Source organism: Nyctereutes procyonoides, unplaced genomic scaffold, assembly GCF_905146905.1.
Source record: "Nyctereutes procyonoides isolate TBG_1078 unplaced genomic scaffold, NYPRO_anot_genome, whole genome shotgun sequence".
NCBI lineage: Eukaryota > Metazoa > Chordata > Mammalia > Carnivora > Canidae > Nyctereutes > Nyctereutes procyonoides.
In genome coordinates, this window is record NW_026575125.1 from 35,292,918 (window position 1) to 35,313,644 (window position 20,727).

General features: G+C 39.7%; 1 protein-coding gene across 2 annotated transcripts in view; it reads right to left on the reverse strand.

Moving 5' to 3' along the window:
• Positions 1 to 20,727, reverse strand: part of MED14 (mediator complex subunit 14) — a 66,720-nt gene that overhangs the window by 3,769 nt on the left and 42,224 nt on the right. Inside the window, exons 17-30 of one of the 2 annotated variants that reach the window (XM_055337888.1) lie at positions 20,084 to 20,244; positions 19,850 to 19,996; positions 19,160 to 19,251; positions 18,038 to 18,190; positions 17,450 to 17,719; positions 14,011 to 14,151; positions 12,097 to 12,208; positions 9,373 to 9,504; positions 7,393 to 7,575; positions 6,318 to 6,553; positions 4,197 to 4,376; positions 3,558 to 3,665; positions 1,738 to 1,863; positions 1,118 to 1,310 (exon numbers count right to left, since the gene is read on the reverse strand). In XM_055337888.1, coding sequence (XP_055193863.1) covers positions 1,118 to 1,310; positions 1,738 to 1,863; positions 3,558 to 3,665; positions 4,197 to 4,376; positions 6,318 to 6,553; positions 7,393 to 7,575; positions 9,373 to 9,504; positions 12,097 to 12,208; positions 14,011 to 14,151; positions 17,450 to 17,719; positions 18,038 to 18,190; positions 19,160 to 19,251; positions 19,850 to 19,996; positions 20,084 to 20,244 — 2,234 coding nt within the window. The remainder of the gene's footprint in view (positions 1 to 1,117; positions 1,311 to 1,737; positions 1,864 to 3,557; positions 3,666 to 4,196; positions 4,377 to 6,317; positions 6,554 to 7,392; positions 7,576 to 9,372; positions 9,505 to 12,096; positions 12,209 to 14,010; positions 14,152 to 17,449; positions 17,720 to 18,037; positions 18,191 to 19,159; positions 19,252 to 19,849; positions 19,997 to 20,083; positions 20,245 to 20,727) is intronic. The other variant, XM_055337889.1, reaches the window with a different exon arrangement.

Here is a 20,727-nt window from a genome sequence, read left to right on the forward strand (position 1 = left end):
TAAGGACCTATTTTTAGCTGAAAGAAGAGATAAGTCAAAGGATGGAAGCAGAAAATTGTAAGAAGTGGAAGAAGTATCACAACAAAAGAAGCATACTCTTCTCTACTGCCCAGTGCAATCCTTGTAAACTCTATGTGAGTGAAAACTTGCCTATGTATATACAATATGGAGAAATAAATAGCTGAAAGTGTAATTTCTCCCATGATTCTGGTTTCTGGTAAAGTTTTAACACTGTGGTACCTAAATAATGTTTCAGAGAACAACTTTCCCTCATTTATAAACATAACTCTGTTGTCATGCGATTCTCAACAGAAAGCTACAGAGGACTTCCTTAATATCAGAAATAAGCAAATTTTAATTCAAATTTAATTTCCTTAAAAACAGCAACAGGCAAAATGGAAGAAAAGTTCTCCTTGCTGAACTTTAGGTTTTTTGACCAGTTAGCACTGCTGGGAATCGTGCTGTTACATGTAGGCTACCACAGTATGGAAGGGACCTTGTTTACCTGCCAGAAACATTCAGGGTTCCTTGAAAATGTTGTTTGAGAGCTTCATTGTGCACTTGGTGAAAAGGTTCACTTGCACCCGCCTGACACTTATATAAGAAGCCCAAAAAAGCAGTGATGCCATTTGTATCAGCTTTTATTCTTCACAAAACATTTAGAAGATACAGAACTTTGAATGATAATATTCTATTCATGATTGAACCATGAAATATGAGAAACCAACATGCATTTCAACTGGTGACATACAGAGTGGCAGGTATCAATGGGAGGGCAGGAATTCACAGCCATGAAAAAGTCTATCATCCTAACCTAGGGCTCTGTGGCAATGTGTGCTATAAATACAAGCTTCTGGCATTAGCAACTGGGTCAGTCCTGATAGTGAAATCACTAACAAAAATGAGGTCCAGGCAGCAGAGACATGGACAAAAATGAAGAACCAGTGAGAAAGGAAGAAAGCGACAGGCAGACATTAAGAGGGCCACAGCAATCAGTGCTCTATTACTAGAATTGGGGATGAAGCAGGTAAGGAGGGAGCAGAGGGAAGGAGAAGGAATCTCTCAAAAAAACTTTTATAACATATATGCAATAAAATATCATCTACTGGTCATGTACCTTGTCGTGGTGGGTTCATCTCTGCAAACCTCTTCAGAATGTTGCTGACCATCATGGGAGCAGCAACAGAAGAGTTCTGCTGTCTGGGAATGTCTGCCTGTTGGGTTGTACCTGAAGCCATGTCATAAATGATCGGAACTATAATACTAACAGGTTCTTGGGGAGGGACCGATGTTTTCTGAGTTAGCTGAAGCTGAAGACACACAACACATACAAAGAGAATAAAAACGTAGTAAGAAAATAAAACATTTGCCTAAATTTATCAAAGGTGCTATTATTTACTCTATCAGATTAAGATAGCTCAGGCAAAAGAAAACTAAAGATGACAAAAGTGACAACTGAATATTATGGTTAAGATGCAAGTGTGCCACACAATTGCCTAGAGTTCAATACATTTCTGTTATTACTGAAGGGACGGGGAGTACATCATGTCTACACTGACAATTGAGGATCTGAGCCTGTGTTTGGCAGTGACAGTTAACTCTGCAGTAATCTAAAAGTTGTCTTACTATCCTCACATGGCTTTTTCCTCGGGGGCTCTGTACATGCGACAGCACACGCATGCACACACACACACTCTCTCTCTCTCTCTGTCTCACACATGTGCTGGGTGTACTTACAAAAAATAGCATTTTGGATTTCAGCACCACAGCAGGTGTCCCAGGGGGTGCAATTGGAGGCGCACTGGGAGGGATCGTCAGGCAAAACTGGACATTCCATTTTAGTTGTGTTGCCTGGTCAGGAAACTGTTTTTGAAATCATGATAAAGTCATGTGAACATTTAAAATTACATCCTAGTAGAGAAGTCTGAAAGGTCAGAATTTTATTTTATACTCCATTATGTACAGAACATAAAGATTATAGCCTGCATTATTTCAAAGAAAATGCATACATGATGTTACTACATGAAAAATCAACTCCAGACCGAGGTGACATGTTTCCTTCCTTTTCTCCCACTCCGTTAATTCCCAAGGCCAATGGATTCTGCTTCCTTGGTATCTCGGACATCTGTTCCCACCGCTCTATTTTCATGGATGCCACCAAGCTCCAGGATTTCTGACTTCTCTTGTGACCCCTAATGGTCCCTTCCAGTGGCTTCCTTTCCCTGCTACTCCATCTACCACTGCCAGAAGAATGTCCTAGAGCACAGTTCTAATCGACCTCACAAATGTTTAGTGACATGCAGTAACACATGCTATTTGTTCCCTTCCCTTCCCCTGCCAGGACCAAGACCTGGCATTCAAGGCCCTTCTTTTTTTTTTTTTTTATTTTTTTTTTCAAGGCCCTTCTTAACTGTTGCCAGCCCAGACTTCCTAGGCTCATTCCCAACTCCTTCTCTAAAACATACTTGTCAAATTGTGTTAATAATTTTAAACTGTATTCTCTGGTGTTTTTTGTTTTGTTTTTTAAAGATTCATTTATTTTAGAGTGTGTATGTGCGTGCGCATGCACGCACGCAAGCTGGGAGGAGGGTAGAGGGAGAGAGAGAGAGAGAATCCTGAAGTAGACTCCCCGCTGAGTGCAGAACTGGACTAAGGGCTCCATTCCAGGACCCTGAGATCAAAATCAAGGGCTGGCCATTTAACCAGCTGAACCACCCAGTCGCCCCTACTGGTACTTTTTTTTTTCTTTTCAGCCACATGAATACCTATTCCTTCAAAAACTCAAATGGGTATATTTTTGATACAAATAATGTTTCCTATAGGCTACCAGAGCAGAAGCCAAATGTTGACTATTAGCAAAGGAACATTCCTGTCCCGATACTAACAGTAAAACACCAACTGGAAAAAGGAGTAAGGTATTTGGAATTACCCAAAACAATACTAGAAACATTTGAAAGTCCTGTAAGCTTGGAAAAATAAAATCAGCTGTCACCTGAATTCCATTTATATAACTGTGTATTTTCACAGGAAAGAAGAGGGATTAATCTCCTCCAGAGAAGAAATTTTTAAACAAATGATATTAGGGCAATTTGGGGCATCTGAAAAAGCTAGATCCATACCTCACATTTGACAACAAGGTATATTTTAAATGGATCAAAAACCTAAATAAGTAATTTATAAAATGAAACTACAACAGTATTAAAAGAAGCCACGGGAGCATCATTTCAGTATCCGAGAGCAGGAAGAGTGAATTAAATATATTTGTTTTAAGAGGTAAGCCACTGGTAACTTGGGTTGTCTGTAGGGAGGGAGACTAGACAGCTAGACAGGGATATGTGGGAAATTTCCCCCTGTATCACATCTTGATCTAAATTCAAAAATTAAAAGAGGGCTGTGTTACCTATTCAAAGATAAATAAAATCTTAAAAATTAAGAAAAATAGGAGAAAAACAGAAGTACATATAAATAGGTGGAAACCAATAAATACTGCTCCCACCCACTCCAACCTCCAGACAAACCTTGCTATACATAGAAGTATGCATTTCTCTGTAACTTACCAGCTCTAGCTTCATAATATGCACACAGTCCCTGAGGATGTGTGTAGGAGCTCCTAACAGCTTGGTGAAGGCTATTAAAGTGTTGGCTTTAAATGGCGGTCCTGCAACCTATAGGGATGAATAAAGCAAGTTACTCTGCATTCTACTTTGACTCTTCCCTTTTGTCGATTGTACAAGCATACTTTGGAGATGTGAGTTCAATTCCAGACCACCGCAATAAAGCAAGTCGAATGAGTTTTCTGGTTCCCCAGTACATATAAAAGTTACGTTTATATCATACTGTAGTCTATTAAGTGTGCAATGGTGTTATGTCTTAAAAAAAAAAGAACCTATCTTAAAAAATACTTCATTGCTAAAAAATGCTATCACTTGAGCTTTCAGTGAGTCACAATCATTGATCACCATAAGAAATAATGGGAGAGTTTGAAATATTGCGAGAAGTTATCAAAATGTGACAAAGAGACAGGAAGGAAGTGAGGAAATGCTGTTGGGAAAATGGCCCTGACACACTGGCTCCATGCAGGACTGCCACAAACTTTCAATTTGTAAAAAACATTCAGTATCTATGAAGCACAAGAAAGCAAAGTGCAATAAAACAAGGTATGCCTGTATTAAAACTATGCATTAAGAAACACATACTCTTGTTTCAAAGAATTTCTCCAAAACTTGAAGTTCATCGGGTTTCCACTGTCCTGCATTTTCAGGTGTCACTTTTAGCTGAAGTGTTTGATTGGTTTTGGGACTAAGGGCTACTCTGCATTTCAGCGCATCAGTTTTAAACATGATCACTCCAGGTTCATTGGAATTTATCAGCTGCAGCTGCAAAACATGAAGGATGCATGGAGTTAAAATGTAAGACAAAGAGAAAATGAAAATGTTGCTGAGAGAACTGTTTCAAAGGGAAAACAACTCAGCTGAGAACTGTTCCCAAACAAAAATATCTAGGCACTGAGCACCATCAATTGCTAACATCCCAAAGGAACCACACATTAGGGGTCTCTCAATGGAAGAATAGAACAAAATCTATGGAATATCCTCATGAAACAACAACAAACTTGCGCTGGAATTTGGTAGTTAGATCCGCAGGGTGGACCAATACAGAAATGTGAGGGTCAAAAGAACATGTTCAGGAATTCCAAAGGGAGGCAATCAGCAAAATCCAGACTGAGAAACTCGAGAAGACAAAGGATATGGTTTCTTCAACAAATAAAATGTGTAAGAAGAGATGGAGAGGGAGCCTACAGTTTAAAAGGGACTTAAAGACTTGTTTGGGTTCTACTGTAGACTGTAAAAACTGTAACAACTTGGGTAATCTGGACACCAACTAGCTATCTGATGATAAAGAAATGGTCTTTAGGGATGAAACGACGTCTGAGATTTGCTGTCAAACCATCTGGAAGAAGCTATAGAGAAAACTATTGACAGGGGTTCACTGTTGAAGGTAGGTGATAAGAACATAGAAGTTCATACTCTTATACTATTATACTCTCAACTTTTATGTATAAAATTTTCCACGAGAATTTTTTTTTAATGGCACAGAAGAATAAAGAATACCATTATAAAATGTTGGATCTGGACTGGGACCTTATATTGGCCCAGCAGCTGGCAAATTTTTCTGTAAAGTAATAGTGAATAAATATTTTAGGCTACATGGTTTGTCACAATTACTCCATGATTCCATCATGGTTGAAAGCTGCCATCAACAATAAGTAAGTCAATGGGTGCCACTATGTTCTACTAAAACTTTACTAAAAACAGGTGGTGGGTAGGACTTGCTCCCTGGGCCAGTAGTTTACTGACCTCTGCTCTAGTGTAACATGTTGATTATGCAGATGAGCAAAATGAGGTTCAAAAAGAGCTGAAAGTTTCCATGGCTCTTAAGTGGCAGAGTGAGGACAGACCACAGGTCTCATAATAATCATTTTTTAAAATGCTATTTAACTTATGTTAAAACCTCTGTAATTTTCAAATCTGTATATAAAGGTTGCAAAATAGCTTGGTGCCATCCATGGAGTGGGTATTTTAAACATTCACCATTCTACCTCATTAACACATACATATATCAAGAGTTATACATAACTAATATATACTGAGCGATACCAAGATATTACGCTAAGGGCTTTATGTGAAATACCTCCAACTACCACAATTGCTAGGAGTTATATAAATACTATTATCTACCATTATTGAAAGGTAAAGGTTGTACTAGCAGGTAGCATGGCCTGGGTACAAACCCAGACAGCTGGGACTCCAGAACTGGTAGTAACAACTCTGCACTATCTCCTGAGGGTATCACCATAGGACACAAGTCTTTTTCTTAATCAGTTCAGTTGTTCATGTATCTAAAAAGGAGCTTTCAAGCTTGTGATCATAAATAAGTTGATTTCAATGGAGAATCTGATTCAAAGTCAGCCTGCCTGCAAGAGATTCCAGAAGGCCAATAGTTGCTTGTATGCTACTCTCTGCAAAGGCTGATCCAGGGTCCATTCGTCCAATGGCACTATGCGGACCCCGTGGGACCTATCTACGGATCCCTAATGTCAGCCATAGCACAGCAAACTATAAAATGCAGGAGCATGTTAACAGAAGAATGAAAAAGAAAAAAGTGGAGTCCATTTTTAATGCTAGAGCAGGGTGGAAAGCAGTTTCAACAAGCTAACAGAAGTGAGGGAACATCATATTAGTTCAGATGTCACTCTGTGGGGCAACGTAGCACCCACCTCCAACAATCACCACCAAGGAGTTCACTAGTACCCATACCGTTTCTTGTTGAATGATTCTTTGAAGGTGCCGTCTCATGATGACCGATCCAAGGAATCTCTCAAGCGGAGAACAAAGGTAACTACCTGCCAGGCCAGGTACAAGGCCTGGTGTTGGAGAGGGCAGCAGTAAAATGTTCAAGGCACTATGTGTGAGGATGGTAGGTATGGAGGCTGCCCAGGAGCGCTGAGGTAGTTTACGAGGTGGAGGCATGTTTGTTGGCAAAGTTTGGGAACCTTTTGGGAAGGAAAACATGTCATTTCATTTACAAAAACACACTGTTCCATTGTTCTGTTTTGCTTTTATTATAAATCTTTGATATTCTAAAGCAATCCATACTATTTTCGTTACTCCTTGTGGTGTAACAATCATGTTAGCTTCCTGTCAGCAAAATAGCCAGTTATTCTCCCTGTAGCTAGGTCCCTTGCAAAGTGACTTTATAGCAAGCCCTTTGAGGGGCAGAGTCTATTTCTTGACCCGGAATCTGGGCTGGCCTTGTGACTTACTGTGACTGAAAGGATGCAGTGGAAATGATGTGATGCCAACTACAAACTAGGATTTCGCTCATGTTCTTGAAAGCCCATCCAGCCACCAAATGAACAAGGCTGTGATCAAGTATGAGACCACATGGAGCAGAGGAAGCCATGCCGGCTGGGGCCATTTTAGACCAGCCAGGCCCCAGCCCATGTGGGAGCTGACCACAGACACGTGAGTAGCAAAGCAGAGCCTGGAAAACTAACATTATGTCTGCAATTTTCTCCTGTGTTAATTTACACAACCTTGTCAATTAACTTTAGGCGTCCTTTCAAGGTCTAGTTTTGCAGCTAAGTTAGTAGGCATAACAGAGGCTCTGGGACTCACCTCAAAAGATTTCTGGAGACATTTCCCTTTCTTACATTTTGCTTGACTATGCAAATTAACTATTGTTAACCAATTTACTAAAGGGCTAAAAGTTTAAGTTATGAAGTATCCCCATTTAATAAGTAGGTCACAACTTTCCAATGTGAGGATGAGAAAAAAATAGGTCATTTGGAGGTTAGGCTAAAATGAACACTAAAGTGATGGTGATGCTCACTTGTTCCAGCTCGAGGGGAATGAGAAGCATCTGGAACTGGAGAATGTAGTGATGGATTGGCTGGTGACATTCCAGGCATGCGTGTTGCTGGTGAGGGGCCAGACACTTGAGGAGACCCTGGCCAGTTCCCAGCTCGTCCGCTTGGTGACACCATAGTGTATGGAGAACTAGGGTCTAGGGTTCCTGTAAACAAGTAAACAGATGGTCTTCAAAACCTGTATTTTAACAACTGAAAAGTACTTGGCAGTGCTGAAATGCTCGACCCTTTACAAGGTGATCATTTTTTCTTTCGCTATTTCACCGAAGTATGATGCTTAACATGGCACATCTGAATCTCTATTTTGTGTAGTTTATGTACTTTTATACATGATACAACATTAGAAAGGATAAAACCTTCACACAGGCTTTAACATGTGCAACACGTAACAATCTACTGTATACTATGCAACAACCTACTACTTTCAAAACCTATTTGCGAACATCTTTGAAAATGTCAAGGAAAAAAATCTCAAAGCTCATTTAAGGGCCAGAAATCTTGTATTTTTCAAGTAACCCTGACAAATTGTTTTTCATTCTATTCAAGGCTGAGGAGAGGGAAATTTTTCCCTTTTCTTTCTGAGAAACGAACCAAGAATCAAGTTTTGAAAGCAGCAAATTACTGAACAATTTGATATTTAAATTTCATCCTGTAGACACTTTAACATATTACTTATACCCCTCTGTAACCAAATGACAAACTGAGAAAATACTTTTACCATATATCACAGAGTAAATGATCCTAACTTCGAAGTCTTATAAATTGGTAAGAAAACACACAAGAACATAGAGGCAGGGATAAAATAAGAAATACCAAAGACTTGTGAAAGAAAAAAGGTTTAACATAATTAATAATCAAGAAATGCACATCTTAACCAATAAAATACCGTTTTTCACCAATCAAATGACAAAGATTTCTGAAAGTCATAATACCCTGTGTTGGCAATGATTAAGGAAAATAGACATCCTTGTTTGATGCTAAAGGAAATTGGTATAGCCTTTCAGGTGAGCAATCTGCAATGTGCTTCAAAAGCTTTAGAATTTCTCAAACCCTTTGAGGCAGCAATTCCACATCTAGGAACTTACCTAAGGGAATAATCATGTGAGCAGAGATGATACCATTTTTAGTTGTAAAAAAAAATGGAAACATTCTAAACATATAATAAGGAGGGCAATTAAATTATGGTATGTCAAGACAAGGGAATACTATGAAGCCATCTAGTATGATGATGTAGAGTTTTTACTGACAGAAATGTTCCTACAATATTAATACTAGAGAGTAAAATCACAGATGTTACACAGCTGTAAAAACTGAGCAAGTTCTTTATGTTGTGATTTGGCACAGCATTCAGGAAAAATAGATGAAAAAAGTAAGGCACTGAAGTATGCTGTCACGTGTGTGAAAGGGCAGAGAACACTTACAGTATTTGCTTGTCTATACATACATCGTCTCTGCAAGAACACATGAGAAATTAAGAACACTGAATGCCTCTAGGAAGAGGAACTAGGTGGTTGGTGGCACACTTCACTGGCTACCTCTTCTATTTTTTATTCGAACCAATTCAAAATAGAATTTTTTAGTTAGAAAGTTAAAAAATTCAAGTCTCAAAACAATACATATGGTACAGTCCCAATTGTGGGGGGTGGGGTATTTGAACGGATAGACAAGCAGACAGGTGGAGAGCAGCAGAGAAGCGAGCAGGCAGGCAAGCATGGGGTGCGTGATGGGAAGTGCAAGGCAGAGTGGGGGAGGGGGGAGGAGTCCAAAGTAGATGGACTAACTGGTAGATCTCTACATGGTGGGATCAGGACAAATTCATTTTCTTTTGTGATTTCCCCAACGAACAATTTGCTAAGTTTGCAATAAGAAAATAACTTACTTAACAAAAAACTGCTTTCACGTCAAATTCTTATGCTAATCGCGATTTCCACGTATGGACTCACCATGTGGACTAGCAAAACTGGCCCCTGGTCCTATTGAGATTCCATGCGAGGATGGGGGAGGAGTTGGAACAAATGACGCTGGTGAAGGGGCTCTCAAAGCCCCACTGGGGGAGCTGGCAGCATGCAGATTTCCTAATAAAGGAAAATAATTATAGATGATCTTCGCAGGACACATACTATGTCCTGGCCAAGGACCTCAAGTTAAGACTCTCTCTACAGATTAAAGAAATAAGCAGTAAAGCTCCCTTAAATAGCACAAAGAAAATCTGGAATGATTTTGTTACTGAAAAAGAGAGAGATCAATTCCATGGGGCCCAAATTGACTGAGCTCTTATATTGACTGAGCTTAAAAACAAAACAAAACAAAACAAAACCCAGTGTACTTTTTTATTCACTCATTCACTCTTTCAGCAAGTGGGCATGAACGTTCATTTCATGCCAAGCATTACTGTAGGCACTGGGGATGTAGCAGTTGCCAAGAGACAAAAATTACTGCCCTCGTGGAACTTCTATTCTGGTAGAACGAGAAAGACAACAAATGTGTATCAGGTAGTGGTAAGTGCTATGGAGAAAACCAGGGCAAGGAAAGGGCGCAGTATCATGTAATGGTGGAGGTGGGTGCTGTTCTTTCTGTAAAGCAACACAAGAAGACCACTCTAAGGGGTCACATGGGTAAGTGAAGGGTAAGGTGGGCAGATACCCAGGGGGTAAGATATTCCAGGCAAAAAAAAGTTAGTGCAAAGGCCCCAGAGGCAGCAGTAAAAATAACAGGCAGGGGGCCGGTATGGCTGGATCTGTGGGAGCCACGGGGAAATGGGAGATGAGGACAGAGGGTGGTGGTCGGGTTCCCCAGATCACACAGGGACGTGTAGGCCACTCCAAGGACTCAGGGTTTACCCTGATTGAGCTGGGAAACCACTGCAGTTTGGAGCAAAGGAGTCATAAACTACCTTCTGTTCCAGAAGGATCACTCTATAGTCATTGTGTAAACAAGAGACTACAGGGCAGGGGCAGGTAAACCAAAGTTACAGGGAACAGTAATAATCCAAATGAAGGCTAGTTAATGGCTCGGTTGAGGGTAGAGGCTGAGGGTTAGAATCTGGATAAATTCTCAGTACAGAGCAGGCAGTGTCTGGGGCTGACTCAAGTGGGTATGAGAGAAAGAGGAGTCCAGCAAAACTCTAACAGCTCTGGCCAGGCTGCAGGCAGGAAGAGGCTGCCATTTATGGAGATGAGGTGGAGGAGGGGGGTCAGACTGGGGGGTAGGTGGGTGGGAAGTGTTAGAGGAGTTAAGTCTCAGCCATTGTCTACACAAGGACATGCTGACTAGACAGCTAGAAAACATAGGACTCGAGCTCAGGGTGGAGGCCTAGATGGCAGATATTAAAAAACTGAGAGCAATGAGCTTAAAGATGGGATTTAGCCACAGGACTAGTTTCAACCGAGGATCAGGAAAGGGGGACCTATGCTCCTCAAACCGCGAATAAATATTACACAGAGAAACTACATTACCATCACTTTCCTCAGTATCTACACGTTTCAAATTCTTACTACTACCTAAGAGAATTTATTTTCTACGTTCTGTGCCTAATGGAGTCCCTTACAAGCAGTTAAGTATGTCCATCAACTTGATTAACCTTTAAGCGTCATATTTAGATATTCAGCTGTGGGTTTTGCTGTGGAGATTCAATGGATAAAGTGCTCATACATACGGCTTAGCACATAGCAAGCACTGTATACCTGTCTGCTACTACAATTATTCCAAAATAATTACTTCTGCTTCCTTGACATAAAACCTCTCTCGTATCCTAGAAACACATATGCCTTGGGTTCTATGCCCACATCTCCTGTTTTGCTCCTTGCTCTCTAGCAGCTCCTTCTCAGGCTCCTACATCCAGAAGCAGCTCCCCGTACTCCGCAGGGGCTGAGCTCACCCACTCAACTCAGCCTTCAATGACCTTCAGTGACATGAAGGAACTTCCAAATCTTCCATCTGTGGTTCCGTCATCTCTGATGAGCAGGTAAGGGGTCATCTACCCAACAAATCTGATACCCATCTTTCTTGCTAGACTTAAGCTTTAAGAGTAGGACTGGTATCTTGCTGACTGCTAAATCCCCAGCACCATGGAGCATCTGGCCCAGGGCAAGAGCTTAAGTGATACCAAAGAATTGTTTGGTTAAAAGTAAAAATTAGGTATCCTCAAGCAATTTTATAGTGCACTTCATGGGACTGCCAACAGAGCCATTTTGTTTGGACAAGCAGAAAGGTGGCCTGACAGGCAGGGCACCTTTCATATATACCCAGCTTAGGAAACTTGTTCTGTAAGGGATCGTTTACAAGGAAAGCAGCCCCCACTACTGCATTAAGGGGTGTGGCTGGATTCCCACGAAACTACAAAAACAGTCGGTGGGCAGGAATTGGCCCATGGACCTTGGTTTGTTGGCCTCTGCCATAGATTGTGTTGTGACCAGCGCTTCTCCGAGCTGGGCTTCAAGCCTGGCTCTGGGTGACAATACCTCCACTTAATTCAAACCTTTTCAAGTGCTCCTGAATAATGAACACAGCTTTCAGAACCCTGCCATAAGGAATGAATAGGAGATACCTAGCCACAGATAAGGAGTGGTCTCTGAAGGTCTAGGCTACATGTGTGGTGCGTGTGTGTATGTCCATATCTGTTCTGGATGTCAAAGTTGAACATGACAGGAGAGGAAGTAGTATCTTACCTGGAGACTGTGTGTGCATCATAGAGGGAGACTGATTAACTGTGCTGTGGTAAGATGTAGGGGGTGAAGTAAGGGGATAAGCACCTGATGATCCTGGTTGCTTGGGAAATGGCTGCAGAGAAAAAAAGTAAACGTTGGTTAAAAAGCCACCTGCACATAGTATATAGTACAGACAGCACATAGCATTCGGCTAGTGTTAACCTTTACATATTTCTGTGGTTATGAAACAGGAAACATGAGATACGGAAATGTGTAAATTATACATCAATAACACAAGTTTTTAAAAACCCCGACTTTCAAAATATTTAAAAAACAGCAAAAACCTCATTCCTGACCTTATATTACCATTGCTTATATACCTCAAGATGTTTTTTTTGCTTATTTTATCTACCAGATCACTGATTTTTCTCTATCATTTATCTACCATTTCACTGATTATAAGATCCTCAGCACCACCCCCATGCCCTTTACTATCTCTGAAGTCAGGGTGTATCTTTGTATCTTGCAATTCATGGCACAGCATGGTTTCACTGGCAGCTTTGTTTCTGGCAGTTTATAAAAAGTAGTGCATCTTACACTTGGTGGGGTTTTACAGGCAATCAAATATGGTAGTTCAACCTGACCTCTCCTCACCCTTACCTTCATCTCCAGCCACGAAAAACCTAGGACAACATAATCCTTCCTAGTTTCTTGTTTAAGGTACAAATCACATATAGTAAAGAACACAAATCTTAGAAAATGTCCAGTCTGATCAATTTTTACAAATGCCACAGCCACAGAGATCAAGACACTGAACAATACCACTAGTCCCCCGGAGGCCTCCCTCATATGCCTTCCAAGTATTTATCACCTCCCCAAAGGTAAGCACTATTCTAACTGCTGTCACTCAAGCTTAATTTTGTCTGTTGTCATATTTCATATAAATACTAAATGTATAGTTATTAGCGTCTGGTTTCTTTTGTTCAACATTAGGTCAGCAAGATTCACCATGCTGTTACATGTAGCAAGAGTTTGTTTTCTCATTTTTGTATTCTTTTTTTTTTTCTTCCATTTTTGTAAGTATTCTAGTGTACGAATGGACCCAGTTTATTCACTCACTCTGTTGCTTGATATTTGGGTAGTTTGTACTTTTTAGATAAATATGTTTGCTATTAATATTCTTGTGTTTCTTGATGCATTTCTGTAGCACATATACCTAAGAGTAGAATTTTTAAGTCAAAGCTGTGCCTACTGTTCAGATTTAGTGCTCTGGAATACCGCTGAAAGGTTGTTAGACCACTTTATGCACCCTCCAGTAGTAAAGGAGTTTCACTTGCTAATACCAAATGCTGGCAAGAATTATCAATTTTCTCCTTAAAGCCATTTTTGTGGGTACGGAGTATTATCTCACTGTTTTTTTTTTTTTTAAGACTTTATTTATTTATTCATGACAGACATACACACACACACAGAGGCAGAGACACAGGCAGAGGGAGAAGCAGGCTCCATGCATCACGTGGGACTCAATCCCGGGTCTCCAGGATCACACCCCAGGCTGAAGGCGGCGCTAAACTGCTGGGCCACTGGGGCTGCCCTCTCACTGTGGTTTTAAGTTGTATTTCTGTGATGCCAAACGATATAGAACACCCTTTCTGTGTTTACTGGCCATTTGGATATCCTCTTTTATGATCACATGGCTAATCACCTTACATCATTTTAAGTGCACGAATCTGAGGTTAATGCTACTTCTGGTACTGTTCACCTGCCATCACTAGAAGCCTCCTCTCCCTATGTCATTATTTTTTCTTATGGACTTTCTGGACATCTTGGGCCCACCAAGGACCTCCTTGCCTTTCAACAAAGAAGCCCTGACACCTTAAGAACCCATTAAGTTATGTGAATGTGAAGCCATTTGGAATTTCAGTGAGACATTACCTGCTGTTGGGGTGGTGGTTGAAGCTGTGAGATTAAAGAATCCATCATATCTCCTCCAATGGGAGAAGGGGGATTATCGTCCTCATTTACAGACCTTCTTCGAGCATCCTGATTGCTGTCAACAAACATATTCAGGAATGTCTATGGATATAAACAAGTAGAATTCAGATTATTTTATTTAACTTTAGTATTTTTAATCATTTAAACTAATTTAACAGAAAGAAATATACTATGCCCATCACTAAAACAGAAGTTGGATACACAGCCACTATTATGAGAACAACCTGGAAGACATATTGATAATTTTGAAGGGGGGAAACTGAGGAAACTGGTTAACCACAACAGAAACAACATCTAAGTTAAAAGTCCTGTCAAGTAAAAAGTATTGTGCAAGTAACAAAGTTGAAGAAGTATACCCTGGTACCTCCTCATACTAGGTCGAAGTATTTTCTTATTAACTTCTGAACCAGAAATGCAGGGGGGAAAAAAAAGTTGTATGTTGGCCATTTAAGTAACTTAAGTGACTTGGGAAATTTCCTATTTGGTGAGAGTCCTCACTTTCTAAGCTAGAAAATATGACAGGAAAACTGAATATAGGAACTAAGCCATCTTTCCTCTTTTTTTATCTGACATGACTGAAATTTTGAACCACCAAGAGTGGGACAATCTTGTTTTATGGGATATGTCATCAAAAATTAAGCAAGGCTATGAGGGTTTGTGTCTCAAGCATTTTCTTCCTTTTAATACTCTCCACCTTCCCCATCTTCAAAAACATAGATCAAAAGCTTGTCAGGATCACTCAAAAGCTTTTAAAAGTACATCGCTTGATTTCTAATAAAAGATGATGGAGTCACAACGCACCATTTTATCTTTTCCCAATACCCCACTGAAACTCCTTAAAAAAATTTTTTTTAAGCAATAAGTTACAAATACAGAAAGAATGGGAGAAGAAAAAAAATAGCAATGAATTCTGGAGGCTGCAGAGCAGATGGCTGAGTGGTAAGTGAACTATCCAATGTGAGGAAGTTGTATCCTAAAGCTGGCAGGGGGGAAAGCCAAGAAGCAAAGCTATTTCCGTCCAGATCCTCAAGACACGTAGGAACTGGCAGCAGTAGACACCTCTGGAAGTGGGGATGAAAGTGGGACTAAAAATAGGACTGGCTGGAAGTCTCTTTAAGAGACAATGAAAGCCTCCCAGAGCCTCTGTCACTCTCACTGTGTGAGGTTGACTTCTACCACTCTGGTGGAGGGTCTTTTACTAAGGGGACTCTAGCATCGATGGAAAGGAATGCCGTATTAAAAATGAAGATTATGGGGCACCTGGCTGGTTCAGTCAGAAGAGCATGCGACTCTTGATCTCGGGGTTGTGAGCTCGAGCCCCACGTTGGGTGTAGAGATTACTTTAAAAAAAAAAAAAGAAGATTAAAGTTTACATACTGAATGTTGAAAATAGTAGTTTCCTTCTCTTATTTGACTTGCCAAAAATTGGGGGCCAGATGCACACCATCTATGCAGAGACTTGAATACTCCTCCTCACCAGCCCAACAAAAAGACTTGAATCTACTGACACTGATAGGACTGACACCCAAGGAAATGGCCAAAGCAGACCATCCTAAAGTGAAGACCATAGTCAGCAAGTCTCACCTTCTACTAAGAGCTGCGAGTTAAGCATCACTAATATGAGAGATTAAAACAAACAAACAAAAAAAAAGCAAAGTGGATGAAATGGAGATTCTGGAGGAAGATAAGAGGTAAGAGAAGTTAAGATAGCCATATACAACAAAAATGTCATAAAATGAACACTGAATGAACATTTAGGAACAAAAGCGAGCTCCTGGAAGTTTTTTAAAAGATGGCAAAAAAATAAAATAAAAAAACAGATGAAAAGGAAAAAACAAGGAAATCTCTCAGAAACAAAGAGATAAAAACAGAAAACATAAGAAAAATCAGAGGATAAGTCCAGGATACCAAACATCAGAATAGTAGTGGTACCAGAATGAACTAACAGAGAGAACAAAGAAGAATCAAGAAATAATACAAGGAAATCCCCAGAGCAAAAGGATTTAAGTTTACAGAGTGAAAGAGTCTGCTTAGTTACATAAGGTCCAAGAACTGGAGATTAAATACCTCAACCGTTATAATGGAAATAAGAAGACAATGGAGCAATGTCTTCAAAATTCTTACAGAAAATTATTGGAATCTCAAATTCTACACCTAGCCATTCTCTCAATTAGATGAGGGTAAACTAAAGATGTTTTTAGGCACACAAGATCTCAAATTAACCTCCCATGTACATTATTGAGGAAACCGTGCAGAAGCTATTCTACCAAAACAACGGAGTTAAACCAAGAAAAAGACCCATGGTCCATGCCACAGGGCATGCAACACAAGAGAGAGGTCAAGGACTCTCCCTCTTCACCATCCTCCTACAGATTCCTAAATCAAAACTGTGCAAAGAGTCTGGAGCACTGCCATTCCAGAATGGAGGTCAGAGGACTGTAGAAGAGATTTCTTCAAGATGAAACCAGTGAGATTTCTGATAGATAAACACACTGAAGGGAGAGTTATATCTATGGGAGAGACTTTAAGGCTGAATTAGTGATTAAGTATAGAGAAAGCTAGGCAAACTAGTAAATTAATAATTCCCAGGAAAATAAAATGTTGAACAAGAAAAAAGTAATCATACTAAGCTTGGCAGATAGTGTTTACATATATATAATGAGAATACTGAACAATCATCTAACCGAAACTGCTGCATAACCATACTGCAAGGATAGGAGGAAAGAAAGAAGTTGTAATGGGAGCTGCCTGGGAGGAAGAGGCATTAAGAATTAAGAAAAGAATTAAACCATCATCTTCCACTGCAAGGATGAGATAATGCCCTCGACTAAGAAGTCCACAAATAGCAATGTAAGCATGTTATTTAGAAACAGGGATGTAAATACCAAGAGAATCACCATATAAGAGCTGAAAACAGAGCAGGAAAATGGCAAGAGTGGGCTGCAAGCAACTAATTTTCCAAACAAGTCTTTGTAACTATTTGACTCTAAACAATTGAGCTATTATACAAGAATCTGCAGGGATTGTGGCCCAGGACCCTACATTTTAAAAAAATCTCATGGTTGAACTGATGAATCAAACTTTCTCAATAATCAATGAGAAAGACATTGTTGAAGTTCCTTAAAGTTCCAACTAGCAAACAGGACTCTCTTCAGTATCTTCCTTCCACCTTATTCATTACAAGGAGAGGAGATTTTATCATCTCATGCACGTAGGCACAGCGCTTTAGAACTTCTCGCTCCTTTGGAAGGACGCTGCAGGGGTGATAAACTAACACAGCTGTATAAAACAGGAATTTGTTCTTTGCCCCATTATTTTCCCCTTAAAAGAATTTAGAGATATTTATGTTTACTCGTGCTATAATATTAAAGTCGGTTACCTTTAGTCCGGGTGCAGGATAAAAACCTTCCACTAACTTGCTATTATCAAAAAGACTATAGGCACCATCTCGTATCGCCACCACTCCTCGGCTCCGGCAGTAAATATCAATGCAGTACATGTTCCTGAAGGCCAGTCTAATGTGGGTGGACGATTGGGGCAGGATGGAGAAGCACTGGTAAGCAGTGTTGGTTCTCTGGGTCAAGCCCAACATTGGCACGGTGGGGAGTTTGTTGATGGCATTTAACGGAGCCTGAGTATCAAAGAGTACCTAAAAGGAACACACACAGTGAGGGTAGCAAGTTTCTGCACAAATGCTGAAGCCTCAGAATCTTCCATGTCTAATGGTCATGAATGAGCCTAGGTCTTCCTGGCCCAACCCATATGACTTTCCCTTGAAGAGAATGCAATGTACACTGCTGCATCCTCTTTGAATCAAAGAAAATTCCCCAAGAATGCAAGATATAAAAGATAAAAATATGCACCCTTGTCAATGAAGACAAGTTAAGCCCACATGATTTTTAGAGTTTTACATGGTACACTAACACTGACAGAGGCTTATGTTTACACAGATAATAAGCTTAATTACCTGTAATAACTGAACCACATTTGGGGTTTTGTTGAACATTTCTTGAAGCTGATGGAGAATGGTATTGTGACAGTTACTGCAACCTGAGTTTGGGCCAACAGTTCCCAAAGAAATGTGAAATTTCTGATGTATGGAATTCCACTGGATGCTAATCTAAATCAAAGAAATTACAGGTTTCAGAAACTGAGAAAGTAACAGATTCAAGTAAAGAAAAAACAATGTTTAAACAGTAAGGCAGAATGCTAAAGATCTACATGAGGTCTTTTTGGAAAGCCAGTCATAAGACTGGGTTCTATAAACTCCAGAAGTACTGTTACTATGGACAATTACATTCCCGGAGTAGGTGCATATTAGCCCATCCCCAATAAGTAAAACAGAAAGAGGAGGTGTTAAAAGACCAAATCTGGATTAAGCTTTGTTTGAAAATTATCACTGGTAGTTCTTATTTTTCTTTTTTTTTTTTGTAGGACTGAAGAAAAGTCACCCTCTAGGTGAGTGCTGTCATAAAGGGAAAGGAAGTCATTTCTAACACAGATGCTTTCAGTTTATAGATTTTAAAACACTCAAGTAATTTCTCATATTACTTGAAGTGGAAGAGTCCAGAAAGAAGCCAAATGGCTGAATTTTTATGCTAAATTTCTAGGACTTTACATATGGGTGGGAAGAAAATGAGGAAACCGAGATTACAGGGAATACTTCCCAAGATTGAGACATGATCCAAAAATGTTAATAATCATAACATGACCAAAAGCATAGACATACAGTAATGTTCAAAGCCATTCATAATCTTCATTATAGTAATCACGTTGTTAACCAGGTTTGAAATTGGTGAAGAAAAAATACAAAAACCAAAAATACATTACCTTGTCCAAAGCTCATTAAGATTATAATACCCCATCAAAGAGGGCATAATTTTTGCTTTCAATTTTAAAGAGTTAAGCATTATAGTATACTAGTCTACAGTATTTATATCATCAAAGTTTTTAAAATTTACTTTTAGCCCTAATTTTTACTTGAGTCCTCAATTATTTCAAGGCAGTTTTCATAACTTTTGAATTCTTGGTTGTTTTTTTTAAAGGATTTATGAGAGCAACTTCAGTTTTAAGTAGTTCATAGACTTACTGAGCTTCCCTTGGTGGTTCCATAACACAAGATAAGTTTTCGGTAATTATAGACACGGACTTCAGAGAAAATATTTAGATGAGCAGGTATGTCTAAAGAGAAAGGAAGAAAAAAGGAAACTAAGGTGACACATGCAAAACTTTAAAACCCATATTTGAAGAAGCAGGCATCTGGACAGTATCATATGCCTAGCTGGAAAGATCTCTAGATACATTAATTTCGTCAAAAAAATTTTTTAAAAGTAAAGCAATGGCATAGACAGTGGGCTTCTGTATCCATTTCTACAGAAGGGGTCTAGGGCAGGAGTGGAGACTAATGAAGCAGTATAGCACAGTGGTCAAGAGGTTCCAATTCCAGCTCTACCCTTTAGTAAATAGCTGTGCAACCTTCAGCAAGTTCCGCAGTCTCTGTGACTTGTTTTCTTCATTTGTGAAATGAGGAATACTAACACCTACCTCACAGGGGGATTGTGACAATTAAATGAGTTAATACAAGCAAACTGTCTGCTATATTGTACAGCCCATAGTAGACTCTCAATAAATACTATCTATTATTATAATACGGTAGAGCTCGGAGTAAAATTTTCTGGATATGTAAGAAAGTTAACAGTGGTTGTCTCTGGGGGAAAGCCTGAGGTAGAAGGGAAATTTATTTTTCATTAGATAAAAGGGTGGGGGGATGCACATGTACCTGGTAGAGAACGTGCAAATTCCAACACACATTCATATAATCGTGCAATGCTATTCCAGTCATTAAGGAACATTTCAACCACTTTCCTACCACCAACGGGTTCAGACAACAGATTTTCATATGTCAGATAAACATGCCGGGATGGCCCTACAGGATTAAAAAAAGAGAATCGCTATCAATACTAAAAAGAAAACCCCAGAAATATGCAAAGACAAAGTGTGTGAAGCATCTTACCTTGCTCCCTAGTAGAAGTGCCATTAAGTGGACAATTTGCAAATACTAACTCTGCCACCCAGGTGCGGTTATTTCTACCTTGCAATCGGAAAGTGCAATCGAGAAGAGAGCGATCCAGAGCTTTCTGGGTTTCTTCATTCACACCCTTACAGGGAGGAATTCTGGCGATGAAAGATAGAGCATATGAACTGTACTTTGCATTACAGAAAGACACGAGCACAACCTACACAACACGCAGGGTTTCACATTAGGGCTTCAGTTCAAACTCCACTACTAGGTGCTTTCTGCAAAAGAAGGAAGTGATTCATAGCAATTCACAGCAATTCATAGCATTGAACCCACTTCTACTCACACCAACACAGATTAGGACCACCCGCTTTAATGAAGTGTTTGAGTGTTTTAACAAAATGTATTTATCTTCATCCTTATTCCTGTTATTAGAAACACTATGATTCTTCAAAGTGAAAAATCAAGGATATTGGCTTTCTATGAAATCTACCTAGAACATCCTCAAGGAAAAGGGGAACAGAATACTTGTAAAACCACTCTGAGAACAGAATGATACAGTGGAAAACAACATGGGCTTTGGAGTCAGGGACCTGCATTCTAATTCTGACCCAGTCACATTTAACCTATATGAATTT